The sequence below is a fragment of the Epinephelus fuscoguttatus genome, linkage group LG16, assembly GCF_011397635.1.
Source record: "Epinephelus fuscoguttatus linkage group LG16, E.fuscoguttatus.final_Chr_v1".
Lineage (NCBI taxonomy): Eukaryota > Metazoa > Chordata > Actinopteri > Perciformes > Serranidae > Epinephelus > Epinephelus fuscoguttatus.
The window spans coordinates 24,044,374-24,066,500 of record NC_064767.1 but is presented as its reverse complement, the minus strand read 5'-3'; the positions used below and the strand labels follow the sequence as shown (position 1 = coordinate 24,066,500).

The 22,127-nt window shown below is 40.8% G+C and overlaps 1 protein-coding gene across 11 annotated transcripts in view; it reads right to left on the bottom strand.

Moving 5' to 3' along the window:
- Positions 1–16,640, bottom strand: part of adgrb3 (adhesion G protein-coupled receptor B3) — a 137,293-nt gene extending 120,653 nt beyond the window's left edge. For all 11 annotated transcript variants that reach the window (XM_049600753.1, XM_049600757.1, XM_049600759.1 and 8 more), the window contains exons 1-2: positions 16,032–16,640; positions 13,658–14,426 (exon numbers count right to left, since the gene is read on the bottom strand). In XM_049600753.1, the coding sequence (XP_049456710.1) occupies positions 13,658–14,411 (754 nt within the window). In that variant the 5' untranslated portion in view covers positions 14,412–14,426; positions 16,032–16,640. The remainder of the gene's footprint in view (positions 1–13,657; positions 14,427–16,031) is intronic.
- Positions 16,641–22,127: the final 5,487 nt, after the last annotated feature.

The window sequence follows — 22,127 nt, the reverse complement described above, 5'->3', positions numbered from 1 at the left end:
CTTTTCTGTAGCGGCTCCCAGATTGCGGAATGATTTACCTGTCCACATTAGACTGGCCCCCTCACTGTCCGTTTTTAAAACCAGTCTTAAAATCCATTTTTACTCCTTGGCTTTTAACCCAGCATGAGACTCTGCTCTTGTTTTACTGTTTTATTGTTTTTATTGTTTGTCTTATGTTTTTATTTTTTTATTTTACAGCACTTTGTTTCAGCTGTGGTTGTTTTTAAGGTGCTCTATAAATAAAGTTGAGTTGAGTTGAGTACAATGACGAATTAGTGCCCCAGGAGTAACGATACGTCCTTAGCATACAGTTACGTAATTAACATAAAGTTACGGAGGTTAGATTTAGGCAGTTAAAGTTACTGAGGTTAGGTTTAGGAAAAAAAATAAAGCAAGAACGTAGCTTAAAAAGACTCAAGATTTACTCAAACAAGCGACTCCAGGGGAAAGTCGAGGGGAAAATCCTGGGGAAAATCCTGGGGAAAGTCCTCGAGAAAGTCTGGGTTTTGGGACCCATCCACCACCCCAACCTGCCTCCGTGCAAAATTGTTCTGGACTACTTCCTTGTTTACTCCCATCAACACATTGATCACAAGATAGCAGCCTTTCAAAATACATTGGATGTGTATGAATTTGGGTGCATTAGTTCGTTCGTATGAAAACACAGTTTGTGAGAACAGCCTGAACTACGCTAATGACAGATCAGAAATGTACAACACTTTTTGCAGACACTAGATATCAAAAAGAAGCCAGAGACTGTAACCTTTTCAGTTGATGTAAGCTGCAAATTCACCTACTCTAATCAGTAGGCAGAAGATAACGTAATTTCAGAGCCTGACCAGTTGGCCACTTCGGGACCCCCGAAATATTGCCGGAGAGTAATCATCTTTAGACCGACAGATGATGGCTTCCGAGATTGGTGACCTTATGAAATTACCTGCTAAACGTAAGCATGTTACCATTGCCACTGATAGCATGCTGATGTTAACATTTGATGTAAAGCCTTAGCACATCTGCTTGCAAGGCTGTGGACTCCCATGAGCAGAATCTTCCCTTGAGCCTAATCAAGGACGTTTAGATTCCTCAACATGACAAAACCTTAACAAATGGGATGGGGTAGTCATGGTATTGGTAGGTACGATAACGGTCTCCACAAATAAGGTATTTCCAGCAACGGCAAAGGCAAAATGGATACAAGCTATCTTGTGAAAAGACAATATCCAGACGGCTAGAAAATCACATTTGTGTCTCCGATCCAATTTCAGGCCTAACTGTCCACACTGCTGTTTGTGAGTGATTGATTAGGAATTGTATGCTCAGACGTTGTTAACCCATCTGCAGTGGTTGCTATAGTAAGGGCTTAGTAGTGTGTAGGTATGTTAAGTGCCAGACCAGAGTCAGACCAGCATGCACCAAGCCAGATGAGAAATCAAGATAAAGCGTCCCTCTCCCCCTCTCTTCATGCCACAGCAATATCTAGTTGAGGTGCAGAACCCTGCCACCGCACCAGACAGCATCAATGACAGATGAGTTTAAGATGTGCAGCAACATTGGCAGGCTAACCATACTCTGAATGTGACATCAGTGTTGGGTGTTGGTTGTCAGTGGTTTAAAGGACAGTTTGAAATCTGACTTAAACAGGCAGACTGTGACACACGCACACACACACACACACATACACACACACACACACAGTACCCTGAAATTCTACTCAGATCTGATTTTCATCACAGCCGTGGATGTAGTTTAAGTCTGATTTTTAAATAAAGTGTCCAGACTTGATGAAATACTCTGACTCCATTTGGATATGCCAAATAACAATAAGAAGAGCGAACAACACCCACCCTCCTATTTTCTATAACTGCTAATCTGTTCAGGGTCGTAAAGTTAATAACAGCACAAATGGAAGTTGCATGGATTTAGAATTTTTAGAGCCATATAATTATGATGCCACTGTTTCGCCAATTATTAAAATAACACCTGTCTTCAGTATTGCATGTAACACTTTATCGTTTCTGTGTGTGCCGTGCAGGACAGAGAGCTGTAGGCAAGCTGACAATCTGGCACAGTGTTGCAGAGTGATAATTTCTGAATCTCATTCTATGTTACATAACACTTCTCCTGACAGTGAGAGGAGCTGAATACCCACAATGCTCCATGGAAACATACACAAAATGTCAACTGTTAGTTAGAGATGGCCATTACTGAAATATCCCATCATGCAACTGGAAAGCATTAGTGCTGCCATTTGAAAGACCCTTTCTTCGAAATTATGAATTATGTAGGCATTTGTAATTGTGTTGTTTTGTCCTGTGGAACCAAAAAACACCTGCTATTATTTTATGTGTTTATCATAGTTAAAGGGATACTTTTTCAATCAGCTTTGTATCATAACAATGTAGGTTGTATGTGTAAATACACTGTGGTAAACTTTCCTCCATTTTACCAGCATCCAGATATTCCTGTTCACCTCCCATCTCAGATTTTCAGATTGCTTGTATTTTCGTATGCCCGCCACCATGGACACAAAGGGTATAGAAGCTGATCCAGAGAGAGCCCCGCCCCTCTTTGTCTTGCAAACTCTAATCAAACAGTAAAACTAGGCAGTGCTGATCAAATATAAACCAAAATTCTGTTACTGTATTGTCTGTTTGTTACATAAAATGCATTAAGAAAGATATTTTAGTGCACTGTTTGGCTGTAATATGAGAGTTCTGTGAACAGAAAGTGGGCCCCATACTGTTTCCTATATTGTTAAAACAACAGAGGCGTAAAATAGAGAATTACAATTAGAGATAAAACTGTAAAACAAAGCAGCGCTGGTCTTCAGAAAGATATTTAAGTGTACTGTTAAGCTGTAGTGTGAGAATATGTGAACAGAAAGTGGGCCCCATACTGTTTTCTGTGCTGTAAAAACAGGCTGAAAATATTGACATCAATCTGTAAAACTAAGCAGAGCTTGTCAAATATGAACCAAAATTCTTCTTTGTTGTCTTTTTCTCAGATGTTGGTATCAGATGTTTGTAGAAAACATATTTTAGCTTACCATTTAACTGTAATTTGAGATTTTTGAAAACTGGCAAGCTCGCATTATGTCAACCACCAGTAGGAGCTTTTATTGATCCAGTTTGGCGCAGTCCATTCTGGTATTTGTAGCTTTTCTACCTCTTGAGCAAAAGCAAATGCCACAGCCCTTTTCTTCTGTTTTCTCGTCGTATAGCACTGCCTTCAAACATATTTGGAGCTTTCTACTGCATAGATAGCCTAGTTTTCATACAATACCTTCATAGATTTCCAGCAGTGAAATACTTCTTTAAGCTTGATATACGATATGCATAGTGCACAGTTCTTAAGACAAAACATGTTTTTGCCTGAACACTAACATATTGAGACGAACAGCTTTTATTGTACTTGTTTGTTCCATTGTACTTTATGTTTTATTTACTCTACTATCTTACATCTTCTACAGAACATGGTACATTCAGACTCAGGTATTTTCATTTGTGCTGTTTTCACATCAAAGTAAAGGCTCGGTTACAAAGGAAGCTCACATACTGTATGATTCCCCTTTTTTATCCTCATTACATCTAACGCAGTCTTTTTGCTCTCATCTCTTTTATGAGAAGTACTAGCGCATCCTATGAGCACAAACAAGAAGACACCCTGCCCATGGTAATGTGGATTCTCCTGATCCTGAAAAATCAATCTTGATTTCCTTATTTCCAGCACTAGGTTTAAGTTTTTAAGTTTTATATTGGAAAATGTGAGATTAAAGGACAGCTGTGAATTATTGAGTGGCATTCACCTTTAGCTCATGCCCTTGACCATTAAACTGCATTCAAGAGTAAATGCTTTAAACAGCAGTTGTCAGCACTTCAGATCTAATAGATGTAGTATTATATATTTATATAATTCCACTAATGTATGGAGCTGCTATGGTCTCACTTATTGTTATAATGAAAAATACAGCTTTGATTTTGAAATTCTTACTGCATCTGAAATGCTAAGTTCTAAGTGATAAATGATATTCTTATGCGACACTGATTATATAAGTGTGTTTGCTGCCCTAGATCATAGTATACCATGGAAGTTTAAAGGCAGCATCCATTACAGCTACACGAAGATACTTGCCATACACTGCAGAGGGACCGCCTGTGAGAGCAGCTACAGAAGCCCCTTGAGAAAAAAGATGGATTTTGCCTCCACTTTACCACATAGACAGTGTCTTTGAGTGACAGACTCATTTGCCAGGTTTTGTGGGTGGATGTTTATGCAAATGCTTCTCCTCTGTGGGCTGAAATAGCCATCCAGTGACAGGCCAAAACTAACTGGGTTGAAATGCAGAAACATGCAACTGAGAGGCTGAACGCAGTGCATAATTTACATTAACATCTCTGGCACCGCACAACAAGGGCTTGATAAAAATTTACCACATTAAGCCAGCCCACACAAAAGTTAGAATATGATTTTTTTTTTTTTTTTTTTTGCCTATTTAAAAAGTGACAAGTAATGTTCAAGACATCTGACAGTGTTTATCCACCCTAAGAGCTTCAAAGACTCGCCCTCGCTTCAGAACTGTGGAGCAAAGCTGTAACAGACTCATGTGAATGTTGTTCATGTTTTCTTAGAAGGATGAATAGCGCGGTTGCTGAGGCCCACTCTGAAGGATTTTGCTTTCCAAATGAATTTGTCATGAGAATCGCAATTGTAGTTGTCCAATTTTGTTTTTACAATGAGCTGAATTGCACCTTTCTGCTGTGAAGCAAAGATACCAAACCTTCATTTCACACTTGCTTCTTGTTGGATATAATGGAAGCAAGTTCACGGTGTTCCTTCTCTTCCCCTGAATGAGACTGCAGGAATATTTTCTTTTTTTTTTATGGCAGGAAATCAGAAATGATGGTTACTACTGAATTATGCATATGATGGCAGTGAACAAATCTAATTTGTATAATAAGAAGATGAGACACTCTTCTTCATCTACAGAGACTCATTGCTTGTTATGTTTGCATTCATATAGAAACCTTTTTGAAGTCAAGGGAAACAAGAGCACAACGGTGTCTGCTCCTTTGATTTATAAGGTCCACTTATCTTTAACTCATAAATTGCAAAATAGAGACTGGATGCTGTGATGTCAAAGCAAGACGTGCAATTACAAATGGAAATGTTTCATAATAAGTATGTGTCGCTGTCGCTGTCATGAAACAGCACTCGTAGCATGCTGTATGGAGCCTTTGACAAAGGCCAGCATCAGCTTCAGCCATGCACACACACAAATAGATGCAGCTGCCGTATGCTACATGATGAGATGTAGGATACGTTCTCTGCATCGGAAAAAAAAAAGTCTGTAACATAAAGTTACAGACTTAGCTTTACCTAACACTTATTTGTCGCGAATCATTTATTAGACATTGACAAAATGTCACCAGAATTTTCATGATTTTTTTTCAATCTGAAAGAAGCATAAGCACAATAAATTTAGCAGATAAGAAACTGACCCACTATTTGACTTTTCTTCATTTATGATGTTAAACCCTCAAACAGTGTATCACCCCAGCCTCGGTTCAACACTTTAACCGTCTACAACACAGCGGTGGTTTAGATTTGCTGCTTCGTGTTATTTTTATTTAATGGGAAAAGCTGAAAGAGTCGAATAAGAGCTTGAATGCTAAACAGGAGAATCTGTGGCATTTCAAGAAGAATTTATGAGCAGTTGTGGGAGCTGGTGCGGCGCGGATATACAGGCACACAAATCTACCACTGTTTGGAATGCATAACAAGAAACATGCATACAGGTGGAATACGCGGGCTAATAAATCAGACGCGCACGTCTCCTCATTGCTTATGCAGGATTTTACTGGTGACGCGCTACAGATGTGAGGACCAGAGATGTGGCTGCCTAACATCAGAGAATTAGATCCTACATTACGTAACCCATTACTCTGATTACAATTTCTGCTGTAATATGACACTGTTACGGGCAACAACTGCTACTCGCTCATTTTATTAGAATTGTATTTATTGAGGCTGTAAAGATAAAAAAGGTGGACTTGTCGCCCTCCATGACACTGCAGAAGTGATGGAGATGGGCTTTGGGTTGATGCACTAATTAAAGAAATGCAGGTTTGAGCCTTTCTGGCCAATTTACAGGCACTTTGCTGTGATAACTAAGTAACTGTAAGTACATTTACTCAAGTACTGTGCTCAAGTGCTTAATTTGAAGTGGTTGTTCCTAACTCGGCCTATTTGCAGTACTTCCATGTCATGTTATTTTGTGCTTTATTACAGTTCCAGGAGAAATATGGCACCTTTTTACTCCATTACATTTATTATATATATTAAACACCTATAACTAAATAACTATAATTATGTTAAGATTAATATTTTACAAAATATATAATAAGATTATAAATATGATGCACTGATATAGAACAAACTACCAGATAGGATATAATGAGTCAAAATTAGCAATAAAATGCTACTTACACATGAATATGCAGCATAATGAACTAATGATAAATGTTTAACACTCACAGGGGCAATATTTATGAATTATGAGTTACTTTTAGTACATCTAGCAAATAAAACTTATGTACTTATTCTTTTTCAGGTTCAGATGAGTCATCAAAAATCTGTATTTTAATGTTGCGCTAGTTTGAGCTACAACATCCTTTTTTTTTGCATTCGCCGGATATTTTAACTTTAAATTTATTCATGTAGTCCTTTTTGGTATGTAGCCATCAATTCTTACTGTGTAATGCTCTCTAGATGTCTGAAAACCATAAATCATATCCACATTTTTTTATTAAATTGTATTCCAGGTTTTCTTCCAGGCTTCCTACATTTCATTGCATCCTGTCTGCAGTTCAGCTGTGACAACACAAGACTTTAATTTACTCTGAGGCGGTTTGCAGTACACAGTCTGGGCATGGAGGAGAGTTATCACTCTGACTTCCAATTGCCATGCTGCTGAAACAGAGCCTCAAGACTGAGATCACAAATCCATGTCAAATGAACCACAGTATACGCAGCTGATCTGCATCCGCCCCACCGCCAGGTTATCATTGTTCCCATCAAGGCTGGTCCTGCAGTGAATGTGCAGATGTACAGTAGCTCCAATTAGAAATTAAGAAAATAGCCAGATAGGACTGATGATAAACCATAATTAACTCAAACTTAAAATGGTGCTTTACAGCTGAAACTCAACAACATAGCAAGAATCCTTTCTAGTTTTAGTCATCTGTCTGTTGCTATACTGTGAGCCCTATAAGTGCTACATAAACTATTCATTCTGCATCAATACTTTATCACTTTCACATCTATGCTTGCCCAACCTATTTAAAGCAACTGTCAACATGTGCTAAATTGGTACCACTGGAAATAGTACAGCTTTGATCGAAATTACTGGTGATAAAATGAAAGTCTTTTAAAGATACAGTCTGGAGGATTTAGAGGCATCTGTTGGTAGAAATGGTATGTAGAGTTCATAACTATGTTTTCAACAGTTTATAATCTCATTAAGATAAGAATCATTGTGTGTTTGTTACTAAAGAATCAGATGGTTTTATGTACAGTCAGAGAGGGTCATCTCCCACAAAGTCTACTATGTTGTTCCACAGTAGCCCGGAATGGACCAAAACCAAAAACTAGCTCTGGATAGGACCTTTTGTGTTTTTGTGTCAGCCACGGTGATTCCCCCACATGCCTGGCACGTGGGAGAATCTGCAGCCTAACCATCAGATGGCTCTAAATCCTACACACTTGACCTTTGAGATGTAAACCAAAAATAATATTTCCATTAATTCCAGCTGTCCTAAACCAACACATTCTCACTCCCAACTCATCAAATATGCCAGTTTACCCAGTCCCTACGCTTCAAACAGTGACACATTAGGTACCCCTCTAGCGTCATTTTTGGATGCTAAGGGTTGGCAGCTTGTCAATTTCCACTCGTTACATGTAAAGTGTCTTTTCTAAATAAAGAGATTGAGATTAAGGCAACAAAACTACTTGGTTTGGTTTAGAAAAAAGATGGTTTGGCTAAAAAAGAAAAACGTTAACTTAGCCAATGTAATTTTAAAAACTAAATGTTTCACATAGGACACAAACGGCAGTCTCCTGGTTGAAAGTCTTTAGCTTATCACCACCCCTCCCTCCTGCCCTATGCAGACTTGCTTGTTGCTCTTTACATGTCTGTACATCATTGCTGGGGATGTGATAACATTGGATTTAGCTGAACACCAGGTACTGAGGAACTCATGTGGACACCAAAGGGTGTCTTGTACATCAGAATCAGATGCCGAAGGCAACTGACCAGGCTGCTGTATTTGACACTTGGGGAATGAGAACTGGTTACCTAAACATGTTTTTGCAGGCTAACTGAGAAAGATGATGAAATACTTCAACTCTGAGATAAGACTCCTGTTTTTATCCATATAACATATTTTGATTCTGTGTTGGAGAACTGTGTTTGGTTCGCAGAAATAAGTGACATCACTTTTTCCTAATTGAGCCCTGTGGAATAACCAAAACTAATTGAAATTTGGCAGATCATTTTATTGTTCATGTCGGACCCCATCTCTTCTTCTACTGTAAGAGGCTGTTTGGGGAAATAGGTTTTCAGGGCCTTTATTAAAGCAATTATCAGAAAGTGCTATTTGGTATCACACATAACTCTACAAGTTTTATCTTTTTAATCCCTTAACTTGCCGAGCAAAATAAAAACCATGCCAATCCTGACGTGGTGGACCCTATACTTTATTGTATCATAAATTTGTAATGGCTGAAAAACAGAGACTTTTGTGGTTCCAAAGAGCCCATTTGCATCCATGTGTGACAGTGTGAGTGGTTTTAAGCAGAACTTTAAACATGGCAACAGTTTTTGTGGTTTTATATCACTGTGTAAAATGACTTAGGAGTCACCTCAGAGCCTCATGAATTTTTATACCCAGAAACAGCGACTTGGGCCATTTGATGAATATACAGTTTATAAATGTATATTTTTGAGCTATGCTGAGAAAAGAACTGCTCACTCACTCACTCCCAGACTCCATTATCTTCTCCCTGAGAATCACAGTGTTGCAGATACTGGTGAAATTTTTGACCTTGTTTTAGCAGTTTTTTCTATGTTTCACAAAACTGACTGGAATCCACCCAAAGCTGTGTAATTGATTACAGCATAAAACTTAATCGCTCGACACTCCGCACTGTCTTTTTTTTTTCTTTTCTTTTTTTTTTAAATACAAAATTTAATGCGCAGTTAATGGACAAAAATAATGGCTGGTACTCACGCAGATTCTCAGGGTCCTACAGTCTATCACGCTTTTTGTGTCGACCTTGTCATTTCTTAACAACTTTCTTTAGCATTTTCATCTCAACACAGGAGGTTGAATACAGAAAGACACAGCTACAAAACCAGGGAGAAAATGCTGTATCTAAAAAATCAAAGAGCAGAACATGAAAAGAATATTTACAGTAGGGTAAAGCAGGAATGTTTTAGCCCAGGATTTTAGGGGGAATTGGGACGTGGGTTATTCCAGATATTTACTATAGCTAAAGACAAATAATGCATGTCTAAGATTAAACAAACAGATTCTGTGCTGTTGAGCTGAGCTCTCTCCTTCACTGAATTGGAACTAAAATGGCCTCCAAGTGTACTGAACAATGGGGGTGAGCATAATGCAGTGTGACTACTGAGTGACTTGACTGAGATCCAAAGTGAATAAAAGGCCTCACTATGTGAGGCAGCTAGGCTGAGCTGCTGCAGTGCTCAGGACTTTGGCGGGTGACAGTGCATTAGAACGCTTCACACACATTTCATTTGCCAATAAAATCCTATTGCCATTTTCCACATGGCACACGCTCTGTGTCGTCAGGAACCGCAATGATCTAATAAGCATCTGCAACTGCACAAAAAAGCATCTGCATTCAGTCTTAAAGTGGATATGTTAGATAATATGAAATCCTTTGGTATGTGTGGTAATGACATGTTAATTCTTTCCTCCTTTGTCAGTTTGGTGGTTGACTTTAATCACCCTTATCAAATTGAATTGATTTATTTCTCCATATTGCATGTTAAGAGTCAAATCAGTGTTCTAGTGTGAACAATTTTCTCTGAAAAACGGAGGATCAGGACTCAAATCTGCGATGTCATACTCACTTCTAACCTACTTCTTGTGCTAACAATGAATTTAGAGGCCCACTTTGTGGACTCATAAAATATTTATTTGAATATTTTACATGCATATGAGCTTCAGTTCTTTGTTGCGTAATCGAGTTTGAAGCAAATTATAAACCCTTATCTCCAAAAAGCATCTTCCTGCCACTGTCACATTTATCTTCCCCCACTACTACCTTTAAATCAGTGACATGGAAATGGGGAGTGGAGCCAGAGATGGACACAGTTATGAACTGAAATGTCTGACAGAATCAAAATAATGTTTGGATGAAAGAAAAAGAATGCCCTTTTCATTTTAAAGGAACTACTTTGTAGAATAGGCTTTTCAGTGAACAGGAAGGTGAGCTAGACAGTCCTTATATAATAGTGATGAACCTATGTCCAGGAACGTGGCCGGCAGGGGCCTGATGAACAGTGAACATGCTACAACACACAATCCTCTCAAACAAAGAGACACCTTGACCCTGATCCTTGAAAAGTGGTGAGTTCCAACCAAACGAAACAAAGACAGAGACACTCTTCCATAGCCGAGGGCAGACTAGTAGGCTGAGCCACAAAACAAGACAATGCCTCATGATGTTGTTTATTTCCTGGAGCCAAGTGCAATTTGTGGATGATTTGAACAGTGCACTGTGAATTTGAGGACTTTAAGCTCCCATACAAGTAAACACGCGTCAGGATTGGACAGGGAGAGGGCAGATATCTGGGTGAGAACCTAAAATGTCTGGCTGTAGTTTCTATCTGCCGACTGAATGCCTCCTTATGCACTGGAGTCATCTTTTCAAAAATAAATGCAGCAGGGAGATTTAGATTTGTGACAGTGTGGAGAACCTGCAAAAATCTGCAAAACATTTTCTATCTAGCTTTTACTTATAGATTTTATTGCTTTCTACACTCCAAAATTCAGATCCACACTAGCTGGAGCCTTTCATTGGATTAAAAGCAAGAAAACACCCAGGATACATCACCAGAGCATCACAGAGCTAACACAGACAGTCACTCATTCACCTTTGGGCAGCTCAGAGTCATCAGCCCACTTGACTTGCATGTGTGGGATGTGGGAGGAAACCCATGTGAACGCAGAACACAAAGAAGGAAAAAAAACAGACAAAGAATTAAATCTGTCTTGCTGCGAGTGCCACTGCGCCACTGTGCTGCCTCCTTTTACAACTTTTATTCATAAAATGGGAGAATGTGATAAAAATAAAACTGCATAAATGAGTCATCCCGTGTAGTACATCTGTTTAGGATTTCATTGTGTCGCTGCTGTTTTTCAAAATGTCACAATATCAAGGAATGAGGTCTGTCCTTTGTCTGCATAATCACCTTAAATAGTTAAGAGCTGTGACCTTTAAAATGGTCTTATCTTCAGTCTGTGAAACACTGGAGGGGCATTTCAGTGGCATGGCTGGAGTATACAACCTCCAGCCCTGCTTTTCTTTGATGTGCTCTGAAGCCATCCTCTACCAGGAACTGAGAAGATCAAAGACAAGCGATTTTATCAAATGGAGCCCTTGTCGACTGTTTGTAATGCTTTATTCTTCATCAGGAACACCCACTCTGTCACCATGATGCCACAGGAGACACAGTGCTCTTTTAAACCCAGTGGTGATCTCCCTGTTATCCAGATGAAAACGGATTTATTCAAACCTCCCATCAACCGGCCCTATAAATAGAAGCTTGTGGAAAATCTTCTGAGTGGAAAAAAAAAATAAGCTCTGCTCTTAAGCCGTTATTAACATGCTGATAGAAAAATGTCAAATGTTATTTTGGAGCAGAGAGTTTTCAGTGGAAATAAGCATAATACTTCCGAGTAAATTGTAATTTGAACATGAGATTCACTAAATGATGAAATTATCTGACAAAAACACACAGCTGAGTCATACTTTGTGATGTTCCTGCACATGCTGCCTGACTGCAGGGTGAGTTGTAATGGTAGTTTGAATCAGAAACTGTATGCATTATTGCTTGAGGGCTCTAGCAGAAGGGTGGGTGAACGATACTCCAAATGAGTTTATCATCCGACTTGATGGAGGCTAGCCACTCAATAAATCATGTGGAAATTTGCAAGAGTAACTCTTATAAAAGCATTAAAACTACCTTAGGCGGAGTAGTATCTACAGTAGTTATACTATTTATAGAAAAAAAAGTGTTTCAAAAATGTGATGTAGCGGCACTCAGCAGGAGTCAACCAAACAGCCGAACTACTGCAATCGATGTTCACCTGTTCTTCTTGATTAGAAAACTGCCACCTGTTCTCCAGGGTGCTATTATAGCAACTGTTATTTTGGTAAGTGCCACAAGGGAGATAGCTCCATAACATTCCTGCTATCATTATTCCCCCCTCCACCCCCCAAAATCTAAAGGTTGACTCATTATTTTTGGTTCAGTGTGCCGTGATGAATGCCCCTCCTTTATGTCTCACGGTAAACGCACCTCACCTCTGAAGTATGCAGCATATTCCTCTGGGGTTTTGCTCTGCTATCTGTTAAAATGCAAGCAGCTATGTGTCAAGAAGGGCTCTCTTTGTAATTCAAAGTGCTACACAAGTGCGTTAACAACAAAAAAAACTCCCCCCTGCCACCCAGTGACACTAATGAACAGAATCATTATGACCGTATCGTAACCACTTACTGTTAAATGTTCATTCAGCTGTCTACCTGTGAATGTGTGTGGATGTATAGGTGGTTTATGTAGGCACTTGTGGCACATGTGCGAATTACAACTGCAAGCAGGTCTGCTGATAACACCGTTTTTTTCCTGTAAACTCTCGACTAGATGTTAATTATTGCTCAATTCCAACACTCAGTGAAAACACGTTGCATTGCTCTATGGCAACACTGCACAAGTAGCATCCCTGTGTAACAGAGCAGCTTGGGAATACTGTTTAATTATTAGATGCTACAGATTTGACCAAGCACCAAACTCTGCATTGTTGCATTGCGTGTGATCCAATCTGACGCCGCTGCATCCGTTGTGCCATGTGACATGGATGCCAATAAATCTGAAAGGATGCGTCCATATTGGGCGCTGTTGGTCTTTGTGAGGATGACGACTGACATAAATGTATAACACACAGAAATTATCTTTGGATTTGCAGCCATTTTAACTCTGTGCTGATGTGTAGAAAAACAGCCATTTTAAATTCACAGCAATGATAGTGCATTTTGAATTCAGTCCAACCAAATGAAAGACCCCCCCTGTAGGTGGTTCGGTTTGTGCTGCTGTGGTCATTACTACACCCAACTCCTCTGGCAGCTTTGTTCTCGAAGTTGACACATTTCTGAGCCAACTGCAGTCTATACATCTATGTGTGCTCTTTGTTTCATGGGCCATCACACTTCAAACATGCAATAAGGGCAGAGAAGGGAGTGATTTGACGTGCACATTTGACATGATTACTATCTCATCGATGCATACAGTAGTCCATTAAGTCTACATCTATTTCAGCATTAAGGAGGAAGATGACAGGATACTCACCTTCTTTAGGAGGCCGTTTCACTTCTGCACTCAGATTGCAGACCTGCCCAGCTTGTAGTTGGGGCGACAAGCAACCCTCCGTTTGTGGGTTTAAAGGTAAAACCACGTTGTTGAGCATGAGCATGCTCTCTGATTCTCCATCGCCTAAATGCTGAGGACATGTGCATTTTGTGTACACGATCCCACACGTCTCCACTGTCCCTTTCTCTAACTTCAGGCAGTTTTCCAGCCACGTACAAAGCACTTGACACCCAAACTGGCTAGGGCTCGCCTTATTCAACACCAAAAACTCCACAATAGACTTCTCTTCCTCCTCCAGCTTCTGTGGCGTCAATCCGTTATAATCATAAGGGAAAACTCTCCGTAGTTGAACGAAATTCTTGTCATACAGCAAAAATACATAAATATTCTTCGAATCGCACAGGTACACTATAGACTCGTTGACTTTCAGCAACTCATTGATCTTTTCGTGCGAGTAATGATCAAACTGATAAGCAAGCAAAGAATATTCAGAGCAGCTCAAGTCTCGCTTGTATAGCTTCAGGTAGATGCTGTATTTGGTAGGGTCTGGGTTCTCCAGCGTCCATGTACAGTTTGTATAGTTCTTAGGAAACATTTCAGTCACCGAATATGATCCATAAATGACCCCCTTGACCAGAGTGGAACACCAATAATCTTGGGCACCAGTTAATCCAAACATAACCAGAAGATAGGTGGAAAATATATAAATCAACAGGTTTCGAACAGCCTTCATCCTATGTCATTTGGCCTGCAAGGAGAGATGGAGAGGGTTACACAAAGGAATTTTAAAGCAAAGGACACGCACATCAATCACACATGATAGAGATCATCCATCAAGTCTGACTGATGCGCTTCACACATTTCTTATCACGTCCTACCATGGAAAATGGAAAAAGAAAGGAAAAAAAAGAAGCCACATTAACCTCAGCAACATGTCTTTTGCATCTCCATCCTGCCTCCCTCATTACTATACTTTGTGCAAACATTGCCACCTTGTGGTTGCTTCGGTCATTATTTATTTATTTATTTATTTTGAGGGTGGTGGTGGTGGGTGCAATAATGTGAGTCATTTAGACGTTATTAATTGGGTCGTATTTGGTATGGCACAATGCGTGGAGGTGTTCAAATATAGCTGTTTAGGATATCTGACATCCAAAAGGCAAACGGTGACAGAGGTATGAGTGCAGGCATCACGAGCTGTGGGACGCAACTGCTCATTTTACGCAGTAGCCGGAATCTTTTCTTTTTTCTAAATCAAGCTGTTTTCTTCGTGATTTAAACTGCTTCCTTTGCACGACAGTTAGATAACATGAGGAAGACAAAATTCAGACTGAAAAGACAAAAAAAAAATCTCTCTATGCGTCTGCCTGGTCACCATGGCTCCTCTCCTTCTGCGCGCTTTCGGTCCAACCACACGACCTGCATGTCTCCGAAATTCAGGGCTTGACATATTTGACAATGCAATTTGATAAAGAGCCAGTGTGTGGTGTGGTGTGGTGTTGTGTGTGGTGTGTGTGTGTGTGTGTGTGTGTGTGTGTGTGTGTGTGTGTGTGTTTGCACGCGCGCGCCCAAGTGTGTTTGTGTGCAAAGAGAGAGATGGAGAGAGGGAGAGGGAGAGAATGCAATGCGATGTCCTGATTGCTTTAATCCTACAGGCAATGCAGCTGTGAGCAGTGTCACAGCAGAACGTGCATGTGTGCGTGTGTGTGTCTCGAACTGTGTGTGCATGTGTGTGTGTGGGCGTTGAAATCCCAAGTAGGCTATAGATACCAGAGTCCAGAGAATAGATAAATTTACACTTATGTCTCTAACTTCTCCCCCCTTCTTTCTGTTTTGGTCATGATAAACCCCGTCACACCACATTAGGATAATATGTGAGTTACATAAGGATTTGCAGCAGCAGTGTTTAGTGAAAACAGCTTTTTAAATCCATATGATTCCGCATGATTCATGGCCAAGGTCTATACGCGCAAAATCAGTATTCCGGAGACGAGAAATCGGTCGTCAGGAGACGCTGATTTTTATTGCCGGGGCTTCTAAGAGCAATCTCGTCTCGAGAGGACATCTGAATATAGAGACACGGGCTACATCTCATGCAGTGTCAGTTCGACGCTCGGCGCTTTAAAGTGATTTTTGCCTCTTAAGAGAGAGATCAGCTCTTAAAAATCAGCTGCTAAGCACCCCTGGACTAATGTGAGCGGATGAACGCTTAAAAGCCATCATGTTGAATAGACAGGACACATATTTAACAGGGGGAGGCTAAACTTTAACTGAGGGATGACATATGAAAATGAGCTTCAGCAGCCCCATGCAACAATATCAGCAATGATGAAGATATGGATAATATTCTTACCTTACACTGCGGAAGCTATGGCTATTTTTCCAACATACTTGACCACATCCTTTATAAATAAATTCTGCAGCCCTCCAGTGAATCAATACTCCCCATTCCCGACAATAGAAGTCCGGCGCAACAAGATGGTTCAATGGATGAAAATAAAATGCGTTACACTCCGGTCTGCCCGCTCATATCCCCCCCGTCTTCTTCTTCTTCTGGGTTTTTCCCATCAAAACGGAGCGCAACAACACACGACAGCCACCGAGAAAGAGAGACAGAGAGACGGAGAGATAGAGAGAGGAGACACACACACAGAGAGAGAAAGAAATTCTTGGAGTGATGAAAAGAAGAGAAGCGATTTCTTACAGTATTACCATAAATTAATTCGGCAGACTCCACGTCTCTATTCCCACTGATATGTTTTCTCCGGCAAGTCGCGCAAACCCCCCCTCTGGAGAGGCAAAAAAAAAGAGGGAGGTTAAAAAAAAGATCCGTAGTGGGGTGGATGTGAGATGTTGGGGGCTAGTGAGTTACAACAGAGAGAGAAATAGACGCGCTTTGCTTGGTGCTTGCAGAGCTCCAGGAGCAGGCTGCAATATCACGTCACACACTCAGCCGCTAAGATAAAGCACGTACGTACGCTTCTTACTGCCGCTGCGTCTGGCACCACCAATACTTTCTTCCCTGCCCTCCTCCTTCCCTTTTTTTTCTCCTTCTTCTCATGTATGCCTCCCCTTAATTCGAGTCAAAAGGGTTTCCCCCCTGAACTGGACCCTCTCAGTTGTGCTCAGACAACGCCGCGCTTTGCTGCTGCAGCGTTCTCCAAAAACAGGAATATTTCATGGACTTTTATTTTGAATTTTTTTTTTTTTTTTTTTTTGGTAAGGGGGGGAAAATGCATGAGAATAGCATGAGTTTAAATGGCCTACAACAACCTGCGCTGCTCTATCAATGGGACCCTGAAAGCTCGCTGGTGTGTTTGGTAATTTTTCCCTCCTCTCCTGATGGGTGACAGCCGCTGTTGTTTTGATTTCTTCACCGCTTGCTGGTGTAGACGCACTCTGCACGTCCTCCCGTTCGCCTCCTTCACGCTGCTGGAAGAACAAATGCTTATGGGGCAACTTGTGCTCTCTTTGGAAAAAGTTGTTCCGGGTAGTCTTGCACCTTACAGGTGCAGCTTCTGTGGGGGTTTTTTTATCCTCCCTTTCCACCGTCTTCTTAGACATGTGTGCTCTCAGGGGAATGCTTATGTGTGTAGCCTACATATGTTCAAGGTAAGAGTAAAATGTATTCATGACCTTCTTATTAAATAAAGGATCTGGAGCTTAAGCTTGAATGCTTTCCTCCCCCCCCCCCCCTTCTTTCAAATGCTGTGCCCTGAGAGACATGCTGAGATTCAACAATCAGCAGTCAATTAAATCCAATATAAGCTCCAGGCTTTAGCAGTTGGTCACTGACAATGCGGCATCAATGGCTCTGCAATAGCCTCCAATTGCCTAAATACATGGGAAGAATGGGACTATAATGGACATGGACAGGGAGTTACACTGTCATCTGAGTCGCCTGCTGCTGCTTACATCATCATGAAGATGGAGGAAGGATTTTGTTGGGTCTTTTTTTTTTTAAATCAGGTGCAAATAAAGCATTACATTCATAATTATAGGCCTACTATCTTCATCTGCATTGAGACAAATGAATGTACCAACCACACATGTTGGAGCTCAGTACATTTACATATTTAGAATAATTTGCATCTTCAAACAGGAGACATTAGGTTGGCCGCTGCAGATAGATGCAATTGTTTTTTCCACTTTCCCCCCTTTTTTTGGAGGGTTGGGTCAGCTGCTCTAATCATTTTGCTGTGCACAGTTAACTCTCATTAGCCTGGCCGTCTCTTTCAGGCCTTGACTGAATGCGTTCCATCTGAGCAGATGCTGCATGAAGAGCCCTATTTGTTTATTTATTTCCAGGAAGTTTCAGTGTGAAGTGTTTGTAAGCCAGCCTTTCCAAAGAATGCTCCAGAACTGCACAGAGTGTGAGAATCTGAAAAGAACTTGTTTATATCCCCAACATCCTGTACCAAGCAGCGTTTACAACATTGTTAATCTGTTGCCAAACTTATAAAGGAGATTGGAGTCATTCAGCACAGTTGGTCGCTGTGGCCTGTGACTGCGGTAGCTTTCTAATTCCAGTCTTCCCCAGGCAGCCAGTGGAACATCGGGGGTGACCTCGAGCCAGCCGCTCTTTCCACGGCCATAATGAAGACTTTGGCGTTTGGGGAGCTTTTGGCTCAGTAAGCTAAGAGGTGGAAGAAATTCATGCAAAGCCTTTTTGAACAATGAAAACACAATAAGTATCTCTTCACTGACTCATGAGGAGGCCAATTGCCAAGCTTCAGGAATGCTGCCATCACTCTCCCCTGCAAGGACGTTTCCAGAGTCCAAATGGCACTCTGCACGTTTGGTCATTTTGTGAGCAGGAGAAGAGATTAAATTCATGAGGAATCGTGGTTATATGTAGTCAGAGTTGAATAAGAAATAATGACATGAGTAGGAGGTCGGATCTACAGTGGAATGACGTGCATCATCGTGCAATGCCAATGTGATATTTCTTATAAAAGACTGACTGCTTACAATGGTTTGAACACTGAAAATGAATAAATAACACAAAAGACATCATGCGGCCTGTGTTGTGGTTTAAAACGATGTTTAAAAGAAAGTGTAATGTGCTTTATGTTCAAGTCAAAGGACTGTCAAATGGCTAAGTGTACAACAGATTGAATAGCTGGGGCAGAAAAATATTTATATACATTCATAAAGCCTTTTAGATTTTTAGAAATATCTTCACATCCGGTTAGAGCTCACTAGTAGCTCACACAGCAGATCACTTATCCCCTGCCAGAATCTCTAAAACATTTGTGATATTTCTCATCCAATAGCAGTTGCAGAATCTGTCACATTATTCTGTCAACTCAAGAATCTGTTTGAGCACATGGATTTTGAATTATTCATGACCTCGCATAAAGAATAGCCCTATTATCACCTGCTCCTGTTTGTGAGACTGAGCCGGCGCTCACGCATGTGTGTGTTTGTGAGAGCCAAATAGTACGTCTGTTTGATATAATGGCTGTTTTACAGCAGTCGTGTCCATTACAAAATCTCATGCGATAAACATCAGTCTATTGATCTTGTGATAAACATCAATCTATTGATGTAAACCAGCCATTATGAATCATAGTATGACTGCTTTAAGAACATATCACTCTCATAGACAGATTATAGGTTTTCTTTGTACCAACTAGTGCATATAGGCGCACACACACACACACACACACACACACACACACACACACACAATTCTCCAGACACAGGCGAAATGTATTCAGACGTTCAGCTCAACTCAGTCACCACCAGGTAGTCCATATGTTACATTTGTCTGAGCACAGTGATAATGGGCTTCTTTCCCTGTAGGAATCTCAGCTGGATGACTTATTGGTAAACCCCAAATGAGCATGTCTGAAAGAAGTTTTTCTTGAAGTGCAGAATTCTGTAGTGTATCCTCCTGTGCTGTTGTGGAATAAGTTATTACACCATTTGTCATTACAGGAGTTATATATTTCTTTAATGGTCAGATCTGGGAGTTTTTTCTCGTCTCTTTACAACTGCACTGCCACTTTTTCCTCCAACAAATTGCCAAGCTGAAGCGGTACGTCTGCCTTTCCCTGCTGCAGTGTAGGGTATCATATCCGTACGCAACAGAAGCGGCGTGGCTCTGGGGATGATGCTGTTGATTGGTTGTCTGTACATCAGTGCACCAGTCTCAATGGCTGCTGGATGGATTGCCATGAAATGTTGCAGGCTACGGACATTGATGGTCCTCGGACAGTGGATCCTAATGACTTGATCCTGTGACCTTTCCTCTAGCACCGCCATGAGGTTCAAACCTATGGTTTTGAGTGACGTGTCAAAAACTATGGGATAAAATACCATGAAATTTGGTACACACATTCATGCTGTCTTCAGGCTGAATTGTAATCACTTTGTTGGTCCCTTGACTGTCCATGTAGAACCATCATAAACTCAATATTCCAACTTGTTCAATATTTTGGTTCATTACCAAATACTTGCAAAACTAATGACATTCCCAAGAGCCTCAGCTGTACTCTGTGTTTAGTGCTAATTAGCAAATATTAGCATGCTAACAGGCTAAGTTAAGACAGTGAACATGGTAAAAAATTCAGTCCAGCTGCCAGAAAATATTGTTGGCATATACAGTTCTGCAAACTAGGATAAATTACATTTGTTTCATGCATATCATATTAACATTTCCACATAGTTCTGATTACATGCACAAGAGCTGACTTTGTCACTGGGAGGCGGAGAGGATGGTGGTGATTCCAGCAACATATTCTCACCCCAACCTCATCACATATCAACGACGTTTGGTCATGGGCCTTCCACATCAAGAATGACATGCAAGGTACCCTGGGTGCGCTGGTTGTTGATGTTCTGGGACGGCATCTCAACTTCTGCCTGTTACAAGCATTGTAAGAGAGAAGATGTACAGTTTGCATACAGTCACTTTCAAAATTAAGGCACTATGATTGGGTTTAGGCAACAAAAGCACGTTGTTGGGTTTAGGAAAAAAGAACAGGCTTTGGCTTTACATTCAAAGTTGGTGGTTGTCGGACCCATCCACCACCCCATCCACCTGTCCTACTCGGACTTCCGCTGCGTAAACTTTCGTTGTTGTCCAGCCATATTTCCCCCTTACACGGCCGGGCACCGTTAAACAATAATGGTTACCTGCCGCGTATCATGCTGACATGAAAGGACAGCTTTTTTCGTCGTGTCTGACGGCAGGCAGAAGTCACTGACCAAGTGCCAGATTTTGACGACTTAAGAGTGAGACTGGGTTGTTTTTGTGGCACCAAAACTGGTTGTTTTTTAGTGAGTCACTGCCATCCAGTTTTTGACAGCAATTGTGCCTCTCAGAGTGGATGCTTTTCAGCAAGCCATTACTGCATTTCCAGTTGTGTTTGTGCCACCAAACTTGTTGTTTTTTAGCAAGCCTTTGCTGCATTTCCAGTAGCAATTGTGCCACCTAAACCAGGTATTTAAAGCCAAAACATGATCTTTTCCTAACCACAACCATTTGCAGAAACATACAATGCCAACATTTATTCTAGTGATTGGGTGATAAACATTCTATCTGCTAAACATCAGCATGTTAGCATAATCAGCGAGCATGTCAGCTTGCTTATTTTAGCATTTAGCTCAAAGCAACACTACGCCTAAGTGCAGCCTCACAGAGCAGCTGGCATGGCAGACTCTTAGTCTTGTTAAATATTTCCTGTGAACCTGTAAAGTGTCTCTTTGTCCTACAGTTTCATTAAAAAAAAAAAACCCAATAATCTCACAGGAGGAACTCTCAGATCTGGCACTATTTAAAGCAATGTGATTAAATAAGGAAGCAGTCACCCACCCTGGGACATGAAAGCAGTGCATTATCACTTTCACAGACATGGCAATGCCAAAGAAACATGCGAAAATGTCTAGACACACTGTGAGAGGGGATATCCGCAAACACTTTGAGTTCAACTGATTTCACATGCTCACAAACTATTTGCATTATGGATTCACGCTCGCAGTAATGTTCTTCATGTGTCATGTCTACTGGGTGTCACTATCAGTGTATACAGGCTTGTGTCTTATGGTTCGATGCAATCGTTACACTAATGATGTACCGCTCTATTAACAAATTAAAGTGTGGGCTCTTTCCTTGCATCCCTTCAAGGGCTGTTTTCCCATTTTTCTTCATATTTAATTAAAAACTGTTGCAGAAATTGCAGAGTGCTGTAGTCGAGATGAGGTTAAGTGCTAAGGGCAGTTCTTGCACTTCTTCTTGTATGGCAATCATAAACACTTCAAGTGAGTGCAAAGGGAAATGTGTGTTAACTGTATGAGATAATCAATGTCTGTCAGAAAGATGCATAGTTGAGGCTCTTTGAGATATACTGCACATGCAATCGATGTATCAAAATGACTCCCCATGTGTGGGATATGAGCCTTTTGACTCCAGCATGCACATGATCCTTGCTAGTCAATACCG